The following is a 13,528-nucleotide window of genomic DNA, read 5'->3' as shown; positions in this document are numbered from 1 at the left end:
ATACACACACCCACACATGCAGCTCTGCCCAGGGACCCCACATACACACACCCACACATGCAGCTCTGCCCAGGGACCCCACATACACACACCCACACATGCAGCTCTGCCCAGGGACCCCACATACACACACCCACACATGCAGCTCTGCCCAGGGACCCCACATACACACAACCACACATGCAGCTCTGCCCATTGACCCCACATACACACACCCACACATGCAGCTCTGCCCAGGGACCCCACATACACACAACCACACATGCAGCTCTGCCCAGGGACCCCACATACACACACCCACACATGCAGCTCTGCCCAGGGACCCCACATACACACACCCACACATGCAGTTGACACTTGTTCACGCGTGTTGATTTTCCTGCATTAGAAACATGACTGTGGTAAAATGCTGGTTTTATAGTGTTTTTCTATGTTCTGTCAGCTCTCAAGTGCAGGACCCAGTGGTTCTGTTGGACCCGGCCTGTCTGGGAGAGGTTCTGCAAGAGTGGCTGCCGGTCCTGGAGCGGGTCCTGGGCCCGCACGATTCTCCCCCGGCCGAGGAGAACCCGCCAGGCCCGGAGAACCCTCTGGAACCAGGCTGCGAGGGGGAGCGTCCCGACAGCAGCGCTACCGCCACCGAGGGGGGGCCAGAGGAGCGGGACGAGGCGCGCCCCGGCCGGGAAGGGGCCGCCGAGGGTGTCCCCGGGCCCCAGGGCCCCGAGGGGGGGCCGGCAGAGCCGATCCGTGTGACCTCGCCGCAGCCCGTGCCCTCCAACCTGCTGGCCGACCTCTCGCAGCTGGCCTCCCTCAGCCTGGACCTGGGCCGTTTCCATGGTGGCGCTTCCTGCGAGGAGGGCGCCTGCTCCTTCCTGCGTCGGTACTTCTTCCTGTTGGATCCCGAGCGCATGCAAAGGGCCTGTGCGTTCAGGTACCGGGACCTGCCCGCGGTCCGGGAGGCGTACATCGCAGGCCTGCTCGGTGAGGGTCCTCCTGCAGCTGCTCTTATATACCACTGAATGAACACCGTCAATATATACCACTGAATGAACATCATTAATATATACCACTGAGTGAACACAGTTAATATATACCACTGAATGAACATCATTAATATATACCACTGAATGAACACAGTTAATATATACCACTGAGTGAACACAGTTAATATATACCACTGAATGAACACAGTTAATATATACCACTGAGTGAACACAGTTAATATATATCACTGAATGAACACAGTTAATATATACCACTGAATGAACACAGTTAATATATACCACTGAGTGAACACAGTTAATATATATCACTGAATGAACACCATTAATATATACCACTGAATGAGCACCGTTAATATATACCACTGCGTGAACAGCATTAATATATACCACTGAATGAACATGGCTAATATATACCACTGAATGAACACAGTTAATATATGCCACTGAATGAACACAGTTAATATATACCACTGAATGAACACAGTTAATATATACCACTGAGTGAACACAGTTAATATATACCACTGAATGAACACCGTTAATATAGACCACTGAGTGAACACAGCTAATATATACCACTGAATGAACACCGTTAATATATACCACTGCGTGAACAGCATTAATATATACCACTGAATGAACATGGCTAATATATACCACGGAATGAACACAGTTAATATATACCACTGAGTGAACACAGTTAATATATACCACTGAATGAACACAGTTAATATATACCACTGAGTGAACACAGTTAATATATACCACTGAATGAACACCGTTAATATAGACCACTGAGTGAACACAGCTAATATATACCACTGAATGAACACCGTTAATATATACCACTGAATGAACACAGTTAACACATACTTCTGTTCACTGTATGCACAAGTAGCCATGGTGTACCCTGTGTCAGTGTACGGTGAATACACAATACTTTGCTGCATCCTCACATGCCTAAGAACATCCAGCCTTAAACAGTTCATCCCTCCAGTTCATATGGGCGTGGTTATATTCGCCGTGTTATAACCCGGCGGAACGGGGACCTCATTGGTCTGCTAGGGCTGGAACTGTGGGACTGAGAGAATCACACACGAGTTCACTCTCGTTATCCCGACGTAAAGCAAGAAAATCCCACTACGTATGAATGTGTGCTGCAGAGTATTTCAGTTCATAATTCCTATGGGTCAGAGTTTGAAGGCAGTCTTAGGAGGTGCTTATGACATTTCTGCTGGAAATCCCCATCAAAGACACAGTAAAACCCCCTTGTTTGTTTAATATAGAGGGGATTTCCCCTAGTACCAAAAATAAAATCCCAGGCTTGTCAGTGGTATCCGTTCTCCCAAACTGTACTGGCCCTTTTGCTGATGTTTCACCCTATCAGAGAGGCTTATTGTTTTGTGTTAGCTAACCAGTAACACAAATGTTAATGCTCCTGCCACAGTAACAGACTGTTCAAGGGAAATCTAAAAGCTTGAAGGGTGGGGCGAGGCCATGGTTGAAGACATAATCTTGTGTGGCACGTTGTGTAAAACGTGTAAACGGAATAGTTTCTTTGCAGATTCAACGGTAGGTTCACATCCCTGACTCAGTCTTGCAGCGGATGTGGATTTTTCATGATGGTGGAACAACGGGGCTCTTTCTGAGAGAAAAAAACAGTGCAGTTGTGAGGTTTTGGGGAATGATCAGTAGAGCTGGTCGATATTAGAGTGTCGGAGTAGAGTGAATTTGAGAAGTTAATGTCTGGTTTATGCGTGTGTGTCTGTGGTGTGTGTGTGTGTGTGTGTGTGTGTGTGGCAGAGCTGACTCGGTCCAGTCCGGTGGTGCCGGTCATAGAGAAGGGGGACCTGCTGAAGTCCCTTCGGACACTGAGGGAACTGCAGCCCTGGACCCCACCCCCACTGCTGGCTCACCTGCACAGGTATGAATACACACACACACACACACACACACCTGCTCACACACACACACACACACCTGCTCACACACACATAAACACACATACACACACACACACACACACACACACCTGCTCACACACACACATACACACACACACCTACACACACACATATATACACACACACACACACAAGCACATCTGCACACACACACACACACTTGCACACACCAACACACAGACACACACCTGCTCACACACATTTACACACACACACACACACACACACACACACATACACACACGTTTACGCACATCCAGGCACGCACACGTACACGCACACAAATGAACATACATGTATGCACATGCTCAGACACACAGTGGGTATTGTTTCCCCTTTTCAGTGTGATCTCTGAAAGCAAATGTTTTCCATATGTAACGAACATTCTCTTGCATCTGTACAATCTCCCCATGCCAGGCTGTATGAGAAGCATGGCGAGCTGGCTGTCCGCTCCTTCGCCCAGTTCTATCCCACAATCCTCCCCTCTGACGTCATGGCCATGGCCAACAGGAGCCACTTCCTGGCCTACCTGGATAACCTGGTGCACTCTCGTGCAGAGGAGCAGAGGTGAATGAGTTCCGAGTTTGAGACTTTAGATACTTCATCTTTTCAGGCTCAGCAAAAAGGAAACGAGGGAAATATTTGATAAAAGGGATCAACAAACTGGATTAACAGAATGAACTACATGGTTTTTCAGGTTCATTTCTTAAGTAGAAGAAGGCACATAGAAGGAAATGAGTTAAAGCTGGGTTTTAGGTATAACTATATAAACGCAGTCCATTTACCATTTACCATATTAGGAAGTGTTTCTTGACACTGATAGAGTTGTTAATGTGTGAAAGGGATTGCTAGGCTGTGTAGTAGCCACAGAGACCCTAAAGGGCATTTAAATCCAGGCTTAATCCAATGTCTTAAGTTGGGGCTAAATGGCCTCAGGTTCTTGTTATTATCTGTTGCTATTATTTACTTATTCGTTCTCATGTAATGTGTGTAATTATTCATGTAATTAGCAGAACATGCTCATTTCCCTCTGTTTCAGCCATGACCTGGCATTGTGTGAGCAGAGCTGGCTGCCCATATCCATCGACTTCCTAATGCCATAGTGTTCCCAATACCCTAGAATTACCTTTGTCATTTGGCTCTAATTGACCACATATTGTAATGTATATGTGAGAGTGTCAGTGGTTTCCTGTCTGTGTGTAGCTCATTGGTCTGCTTGTTTTCTCCCTCCAGACTCTCCTTCCTTGGGTCCCTCCTTCAGCCCGAATCACTGCGGCAAGAATGGCTGGAGCTGGCGCTATCCCATGATGCACCACAAAAAGTCGACACCCTGACCTTAAGCGGACAGCCCAGGTACAGCCCGGGCCCAGGAACAACTCCGCATCGCGGGTCCACGTCTGTGTGTAGTAATGTGTGAACTTGCCCGTATTCTGGTATCGGTGCCATAACTCATCCTGCCGCCTAGGTGGCGCTCTCATCTTTTCCGATGGGGATACGGGCGTCTCCTGTCCCTCCTGATCCAGCTGCCAGCTGACCTGGCCTCCAAGCAGAAGATGGCGGAGACTTGCAAAAGTTTTGGGTGAGAGGACACGCCTGCGCATCTCCTGGTTCAGAATGCTGCTGGCCCAGAAAAGTGGTCAGGTGATAGAGGCAGGGGTAGTCTGTCCCAGCGGTTCCCAAACCGGGGGGCATGGGTGAGGTGGGACAAGATATTACTCACAAAGTGCATTAATTTAATTTACAAAAACAAACTGTATGTAACTCTTGTCATTGACAGTCACAGAAGACAAGCACACACACAAATAATTTTTTTGATTGATTTACATTTTAACCAATCAGTGATGCATCCTTTTGGGTGGTCAGTTATGAACGAGCGTGCCATTTCACCCTTCTAGCTTTCATGTTTAGAAATGGCACACTTTACGACAAAATAACCTTTTATTGCTTTATATGATTTTTACTCTTTGTATACATTTGGAAGCAGCAAGACTCCTTCTTCATCATGAGGCTTAATGAATGAATGAACACAGCTGAAACCTTTTAGTTCTCTTCATCCATTTTCTGTCATGTGCTCTTTCACACCTATCCTGGATAGTCATCTATAGTGGGCAGCTGTGAATTTCATGGTGTCATATGACCATAACTGGCTCTGAACTCTTGACAGTGAGATTGTTTATGGCTCATTCATGTTGATTTCTGTGTGCAGATACATCAGGTTACTGTTGATTTCTATGTGCAGGTACATCAGCTAACTGTTGCTTTCTGTGTTCAGGTACTGGACAGGCTACCTGTCTCTGTGCTGTCAGCTACAGCGCCGCCCAGAGGCCTTTGCTACCATCTGCAGCCTGGATGACTTGAGCCTGTTAGAGGGACCCAATGGTGAGCAACATCTACAGCTTTAAGATACACCTCCATGCACCTCTTCAGCTCCTGAAGAGAGCGTTACAGCTTAAAGATACACCTCCATGCACCTCTTCAGCTCCTGAGGAGGGCGTTACACCTTAAAGATACACCTCCATGCACCTCTTCAGCTCCTGAGGAGAGCGTTACAGCTTAAAGATACACCTCCATGCACCTCTTCAGCTCCTGAGGAGAGCGTTACAGCTTAAAGATACAACTTCATGCACCTCTTCAGCTCCTGAGGAGAGCGTTACAGCTTAAAGATACACCTCCATGCACCTCTTCAGCTCTTGAGGAGGGCGTTACAGCTTAAAGATACACCTCCATGCACCTCCTCAGCTCCTGAGGAGAGCATTACATTTCACACAGCATTGCTTGTATCGGAAGCAAGCTAAGTTATTGGCCTGTTTGTAAAGCATGGCAAGATTACTGAAATTAGGATCTTCACGATTAGTATCTTCTTTGTGATTCATTTTTTTTTATGGTTCTCATATAACTTTTTTCTCTGTCTTCTCTTATAACTTTAAACTTCATGTGTAGTTTATACCTTCAGTGGTATCGCATTAAGACGAATGATATGAAAACTGATGTCACACGCAGATACTTGCTGAGAAGGTGAAGCAGTGTTCTTTTATCACTCAGGCATAAACCCTGAGACCCTGGAGGAATGGAAGCTCCTCCTCCAGCTTTCCCAGCAACAGCGTGACTCTCCTGACCCCGCCCCTGACCCCTCCCCCGGCCCCGCCCAGCCCAACGGTAACGGTCTGTCCAACGGCTCCTGTGATTCGCGCGGCCAGATCAGCCCGGAGAGCCTGGTGCTGCGATTGGCCCGTATAATCGGGCCGGACCGGGCCATTGAGGCACTGGAGGACTGTGGGATATGTGTGGAGCTGGGACCACGCTCAAGTCTGATCTGCGAGCTGCTGAGAATGGCGGAAAAGAGGCAGAGGTAAGGCGAGGACATGGTAAATGGACTGCATTTATATAGCGCTTTTATCCAAAGTGCTTAACAATTGATGCCTCTCATTCACCAGAGCAGTTAGGGGTTAGGCGTCTTTACATTACATTCATTTGGCAGATGCTTTTATCCAAAGCGACGTACAAAAAAGTGCATTTTCATGATCGTAGACAACTGCTGAACACGGGTTCAAAAAAAAAATCTTGCTCAGGGACACTTCAACATGGCCAGGGTGGGGATCGAACCGGCAACCCTTCGACTGCCAGACATCCGCTCTTACCTCCTGAGCTATGTCGCCCTGCATCCTGTCAGCGTCACACAACAGTCATATACAGTGAGCTCCATAATGTTTGGGACAGAGGCATATTTTTTCTCTTGATTTGGCTCTGTGTTCCACAATTTTCGTTTTTTTTTTTTTGTTGTTTTGTTTTGATGATACAATTCACAATCGTGCAATTTTGATCATACAATTGTCTTTGTAATGAGGGGTTTATGCACTGCAACCTTACTATAATATCCCCCTCTATGTAGTTGTTGACGGACTGTTCTTGCTGACAGTCTGATCACGTCCTGCCTTGACATTCTCAGTCACGTGAGGAAGAGGTGCTCATCTGTTTTTCCTTACATATCGCTCTAATGCATGAGCATCACGGTCATCGAATGTGCGCTTTCAACCACGATTCCCAACCCTATTTACTGATGTTTTTCCCCATAGATCTAAATGCAGATGTCACGTTAGTCACTCTTCCTATTGCAAGAATAGCCAGTTGAGCAGTCTTTGTGACTGAAGGTCCTGCCATCCGTGGCCCAATAATGAACCCTCTCTCAAAGTCACTTAGATCTCTTTCTACCTCAACACATTTATTCAGGTTTTTCCTTTTAATTTGTCGCCCGTCTATGTATACACACACACACACACACACACACACACACACAATGAAAGCTTTTTGTGTCGCCTGTATGTTGTGTGGCCCTTATCTCCTCTCTCTGTCTCCTCCAGGGCTTTGATCCAGACCATGCTGGAGCGCTGTGATCGTTTCCTCTGGTCCCAGCAGGCCTAGAGCCGGCCACTGTGACTGCAGGTCTAGAGCCGGCCACTGTGACTGTGACTGCAGGCCTAGAGCCGGCCACTGTGACTGCAGGCCTAGACCAGGCCACTCTGACTGACTGCAGGCCTAGAGCAGGCCACTGTGACTGCAGGTCTAGACCAGGCCACTCTGACTGACTGCAGGCCTAGAGCAGGCCACTGTGACTGCAGGTCTAGAGCAGGCCACTGTGACTGACTGCCGGCCACTGTGACTGACTGCAGGCCTAGAGCAGGCCACTGTGACTGTGACTGCAGGTTTAGACCAGGCCACTGTGACTGCAGGTCTAGAGCAGCCCACTGTGACTGACTGCAGGCCTAGAGCAGCTCACTGTGACTGTGACTGCAGGCCTAGAGCCGGCCACTGTGACTGACTGCAGGTCTAGAGCAGGCCACTGTGACTGACTGCAGGCCTAGAGCAGCCCACTGTGACTGACTGCAGGCCTAGAGCCGGCCACTGTGACTGTTGGCCAAGCCTGTGCAACTGTGACTACGGCTGCAATCAGACCTGGCCCAAAGACTATCTGAAATATTTTAACTCTTTCATGTGGTTGTACATTTTGTTTCGTAACATATTAGTATACATATATAAAAAATATTGGAGATCTATTTGGGTGTTTCCACATAGTATGGCAACTAAACGGTTTTAAGGTTTTCAAATGCGTTTGAACGAGGTCTGGTCAGAATATGTGCGTGACCGGCGTTGGTGTCCAGCCTTTCCAAGTCTAAACCAATACACTTGTATGACAGGTGGTTAAATAACAGTATTTTATTTTAGTGTTATGGATTTTAAAATGTCTTCATTGTTGTTTTAATATGTAAAAAATATTAATTTCTCATATGTCTGGAGTTGGTTAAATGTTTTGCTGTTTGAGGGTTACTTGTAAAGAGTAATTCAGCCGAAGCCTTTGATCATGTGCATTTATGAGCCAATACTGATTTTCTTTAAGCGTGTCCTTGAATGTATATATGAGACCCCATCGCATCTGGGTGTTGGGTGCATTATTTTAAAATGTGAGGATTTAAAGAAATTAATCCTGCAAGCCCTCGTTCATTAATTTAAGTGATCAACTCTTTCTCAAGTGCGTCTGTTAGGTACTGAAAAATGTTTAACCCCATATTTAATGTGTCTACTGCATACCAAGCTAAACTGCTGCTTAATCATGAACAAATACTGATGAAAATATAGAGAACACATTTAATCTCTTATGAGGTAATGGAGAGTCTTAAGGTGAATAGTTGTGTACTTTTATATCTGTTTGTTGACCTTGCTTATAAACTTTCCACATCCATCCCTATGAAAACAATTTGTGTTTCTTTTTATTTCTCTGAAATCGTACCTCAGGGTGCCTGTTCCAATGCAAGCCGTGTTGGCAGAGAGACAGCTGTACAGGAATGCAGCTGAATTGTGTATCGTTGGTTGTACAGAAATGCAGTTGCTTGTGTTTTGCTAATCATACTGGAATGCATGTCTCTTTCTTCTGTGCCGCATTATCTTTCCTCAGTGTCCTGTTTAGCAGCTTCCACTTAAGCACGGCCATATACCACTAAAGCACCGTTATATACCACTAAAGTACTGCTATATATCACTGAAGTACTGCTGTACACCACTACAGCACTGTTGTATACCAATAAAGTACTGCTATATACCAATGAAGTACTGCTGTACACCACTACAGCACTGTTGTATACCAATAAAGTACTGCTATATACCACCGAAGCACTGTTATATACCACTAAAGTACTGCTGTATACCACTGAAGTACTGCTATATACCACTACAGCACTGTTGTATACCAATAAAGTACTGCTATATACCACTAATGCACTTCCATATACCATAATGTACTGCTAATATACCACTAAACCACAGCTATATACCACTAAAGCACTGCTATACACCACTAATGTACTGCTATATACCACTGAAGTACTGCTATATACCAATGAAGCACTGCTATACACCACTAATGTACTGCTATATACCACTGAAGTACTGCTATATACCAATGAAGCACTGCTATACACCACTAATGTACTGCCATATACCAATGAAGCACTGCTATATACTGCTAAAACAATAGAAGCACCGTTATATTCTTCTTCAAATGAGAATGTTGGGACTGAGAAAGTAATGGCTCATCAGTCAGTGTCCCCCCACCGTATTCTCACAGTATTGGAAATCCTAGAGAACCTGCTTCAATTTTCTAAAGTCCTGTAACTAAGGGGGTAATTCAGTGCTCTGTTCAATGACAGGAATTTGACTACAGCCTGAAGCACAAGGCCAAATCTACCTAGATGGCTGGTGAATGGAAAGTGAATTTTCTTGAATGACCTAGTCAAGCCCTGATTGGAATTCCATAGATAGTAAGACATGAATGTTCCTGTTTTTCATTAGACTTAACAGAGCTTCAGAGAAATTGAGGGAAAATGCACTTTCTTGTGAAAAGTTGATTGATAAGTATCCAAAAATGTCAAAGCAGTAAATGCTGTGAAAAGTGCTCTGCTCAAATATTGACTCTGGGACACAATAAACATATTTCCCTTTTTTAAATGTTATCCTTAAAGCAGGTACCTCCTTTGTAATTAGACTAAATGGGACATTGAATGCATCTGAAAGCACTGCTATATACTACTTGTTGGGTCATCATTATGTTGGGAATCCAGATCTACCCAATACTATTTATAGTTTTCTTCTCATGAAATGTGTTCCCTTTAGGCCTTTGAAGAAAGTAGTGATAACAGTAGGAATATAATTTGGTTAGTGAGTCAGCCAAACTTCAAATACAATTTAAGTCTGGGCATATATTTCATAATAATAATAATGAAAATGTAATGGCATTCAAGCAATCATCTGCATGCCTGGAATCAAATGAAAGACATAAACACTCGCGATCGGTTGCACTGTTTGAAAAAGCTTTGGCAGCGGTTTCATTCGAAATGAATATGACATAACAGACGATTCTACTAATCCAGCAATATGGCGGGTTCTTCGACAGAGCGGCAGAAAGCCCCAATAATAAATGTAGATGACAGACGGCCTACAAATGTAGAAAAGACCCTCCTTTCTCTTTCCCTGGTCCTGACACATGCTCCTTTTCAGTCTCGCTGTTCTGATAATATCGTTCCGAGCAGGTGTCTAAGAGCCTCCACACACCTGGGACATCAAAGGAGGAGGTGGAGCACGCGTGGGATAGGTGAACGTTATTGAGTCAAGGTCAAGCTTTTCAACAGGGATAATAATTGTGACCGTCTTTGTCGAAATAAACGTGACCTCATGTTCCCGGGATTTTCCCTCCCGCCCGCGTCTCGAATACGCGAGTGGCACAGAATCTCCAGTGGCACAGAATCTCCAGTGGCACAGAATCTCCAGTGGACAGGATCTCCAGTGGCACAGAATCTCCAGTGGCACAGAATCACCAGTGGCACAGAATCACCAGTGGCACAGAATCTCCAGTGGCACAGAATCACCAGTGGCACAGAATCTCCAGTGGCACAGAATCACCAGTGGCACAGAGTCACCAGTGGCACAGAGTCACCAGTGACACAGAATCTCAAGTGGAACAAAATCTCCGGTGGAACAGAATCTCCAGTGGCACAGAGTCACCAGTGGCACAAAATCTCCACAGGTACAGTTGTATTATGGTATAAATACTACAGATTAGATTAAGTTTTAGCATTAGAAACCAAATATTTTATGAAACTGAAAAACACCTAACTGCTGTCGGCTACGAATGAAAGAGAAAAAGGACTGTATTAAACCACATAAATCTGCAGTATGCTAATTCTATGAAAGACTGTATTAAATTGAATTTGACTGCAAATGCCAGGAAGGAGAGTAGGAGAGACTCATCATTGTTTGATGTGGGATGTTTGTCACCAGAGGGAGCGATAAGTGGATTCTGCACATACCTGCTTACGCTGCCAGGTTATAAAAGTCCCTCCACACCTGGAGAGACAGGCACACACACTGAGACGCAGTCACATATCCGCTGGCACGTACGATGAGACACGCTCAGAAAGAGACGGTCGCTCTTAGACAAAAACACACACACACACACACACACACACACATTGATTTCTGTTGACACGTACTGATACTGTAACGCCAGTCAGTTTCACTGATGTACTGACTTTAGGCAGGCTCACACACAGGTTATCAGATGAAACTTACTCATGAGAACACACACAGTATTGGTATTAGACCCAGAGGAATGCTGGGTGTCGCGCACAGGAACGAACACTAACATCTGAGGTGGAAAACTCTGAGACCGAGCAGTACAGAGGGACTGAGGGACTGACAGAGATGGACCCTGCATCCCTGGTAAGGACCAGCGTACACCAACATGCTGTCACTTTGGATTGACTCCTAAAAAACCATGCTAACATAATGTTCTGTAACTTTTTGGAGTTTAAAATAACTGACCTGGACCAAGGCTAATAATCATAGTTTATTAGTTTGTCAGTGTTTCAAAAAGTCTGTCAGTATTATCAATGGTTTTGTTTCAGACTGTGAATGTGTTTATATGTCAGTGTTTTTGGTGCTAGTGTGTCAAGGTACCATCACGTTTGTGTGTAATTGTATCATTACTTAAGTGTGTTGGTATGTCAGTATATCAGTGGTTCATTATACATCACAGTAGCATATTGACAGTGTCAGTAAATGATTAACTCACTGCGTTTCAGTTACCCTTCTCCCTATTGGCTCTGGCTCTCTCTCTGACCCTCCCCCTGCTGCCTCCGGCCACGCCCCACTCCTCGTCCCAGAACCAATCAGGTACTTCCTGTTTTTCCTTTGAATAGAGTGCATGATTATCCATAATTTTTGCACACTTTATTTTTTCTTAAAATGTATTGCGTATTTTGTATATCTATGCAGTAAAACAGAAAATAATATTTTTTTCATATTCATATATATATATATATATATATACACTCACCGGCCACTTCATTAGGTGACATGAGTGGCACCCGGTGTGGTCTTCTGCTGCTGTAGCCCATCTGCTTCAAGGTTTGACGTGGTGTTTGTTCAGAGATGCTCTTCTGCACACCTCGGTTGTAACGAGTGGTTATTTGAGTTACTGTTGCCTTTCTGTCAGCTCAAACCAGTCTGGCCATTCTCATCTGACCTCTGCCATCAACAAGGCATTTTCGCCCAGAGAACTGCTGCTCACTGGATATTTTCTCTTTTTTGGACCATTCTCTGTAAACCCTTGAGATGGTTGTGCATGAAAATCCCAGTAGATCAGCAGTTTCTGAAATACTCAAACCAGCCCATCTGGCACCAACAACCATGCCGCGTTCAAAGTCTCTTAAATAACCTTTCTTCCCCATTCTGATGCTTGGTTTGAACTTCAGCAGATCGTCTTGACCATGTCTACATGCCTAAATGCATTGAGTTGCTGCCACGTGATTGGCTGATTAGATATTTGCGTTAACGGGTGCAGTTTGCAGTTGAACCGGTGTACCTAATGAAGTGTCCAGTGAGTGTGTATATATATTAGCATACTTGAAATATGTGGTTATGCATATTGTGAAACACAGCTGAATGCAATAGTATTGGGACAGTGACACAGTTTTTATGTTGTTTCGGCCCTGTACTCTAGCTCATTTGAAATGAAGCGATGAATGTCTGGTTGAGGTGTAGACGGTCAGCTTTAATTAGTGCTGCTCATCCATGTCTGTGCTGTTGTCTTCCATACAGTGGCTGTGCACCTGGGCTCCAGGTTTGTACAGGAGGCCCTACAGAGAGCTACGGAGCTGACTGACGCTGCATACACACACACAGGCGAGAGGTGATTACCTGGACAGAGTGGGTGGCACTGATGTCACTTCCGGTGACAGTGATACTGCACAGAAATGCTGAAGTTGCTTTGCTTCAATTATTATCATATTACGATTACGCCAAATCCAAATGTATTTAGATAGTATTGAAAACATGCCTACACACATTCCTTTTGCATTGGAAACAAATGTGTGTGCCTGTATTTTAGTTTGGTTTGAGTTTTGTGTAATATAAGAACATTTCTGCTGTCCATTCTTAATATGCATGCTAGAATTTAGTCAAAAACAGTTACTCTGTAACGTGTCAACAGAAAGGAGAGGAGAGCGTGAAAATGGA

The 13,528-nt window shown here is 45.0% G+C and overlaps 1 protein-coding gene across 5 annotated transcripts in view; it reads left to right on the top strand.

Moving 5' to 3' along the window:
- The window catches only part of hps5 (HPS5 biogenesis of lysosomal organelles complex 2 subunit 2), a 28,349-nt gene extending 19,232 nt beyond the window's left edge, over positions 1-9,117 (top strand). For 2 of the 5 annotated variants that reach the window (XM_035395646.1, XM_035395643.1), the window contains exons 16-24: positions 443-978; positions 2,805-2,925; positions 3,383-3,532; positions 4,199-4,318; positions 4,431-4,544; positions 5,238-5,344; positions 6,008-6,314; positions 7,324-7,405; positions 7,757-9,117. In XM_035395646.1, coding sequence (XP_035251537.1) covers positions 443-978; positions 2,805-2,925; positions 3,383-3,532; positions 4,199-4,318; positions 4,431-4,544; positions 5,238-5,344; positions 6,008-6,314; positions 7,324-7,384 — 1,516 coding nt within the window. In that variant the 3' untranslated portion in view covers positions 7,385-7,405; positions 7,757-9,117. Of the gene's footprint in view, positions 1-442; positions 979-2,804; positions 2,926-3,382; positions 3,533-4,198; positions 4,319-4,430; positions 4,545-5,237; positions 5,345-6,007; positions 6,315-7,323; positions 7,666-7,756 lie in introns of all 5 variants that reach the window. The other 3 variants (XR_004762786.1, XR_004762785.1, XM_035395645.1) reach the window with 3 other exon arrangements.
- The last annotated feature ends 4,411 nt before the right edge of the window (positions 9,118-13,528 follow it).

Source organism: Anguilla anguilla, chromosome 16 (assembly GCF_013347855.1).
Source record: "Anguilla anguilla isolate fAngAng1 chromosome 16, fAngAng1.pri, whole genome shotgun sequence".
In the NCBI taxonomy this organism is placed as follows: domain Eukaryota; kingdom Metazoa; phylum Chordata; class Actinopteri; order Anguilliformes; family Anguillidae; genus Anguilla; species Anguilla anguilla.
This window is presented reverse-complemented; position numbering and strand designations above follow the sequence as displayed.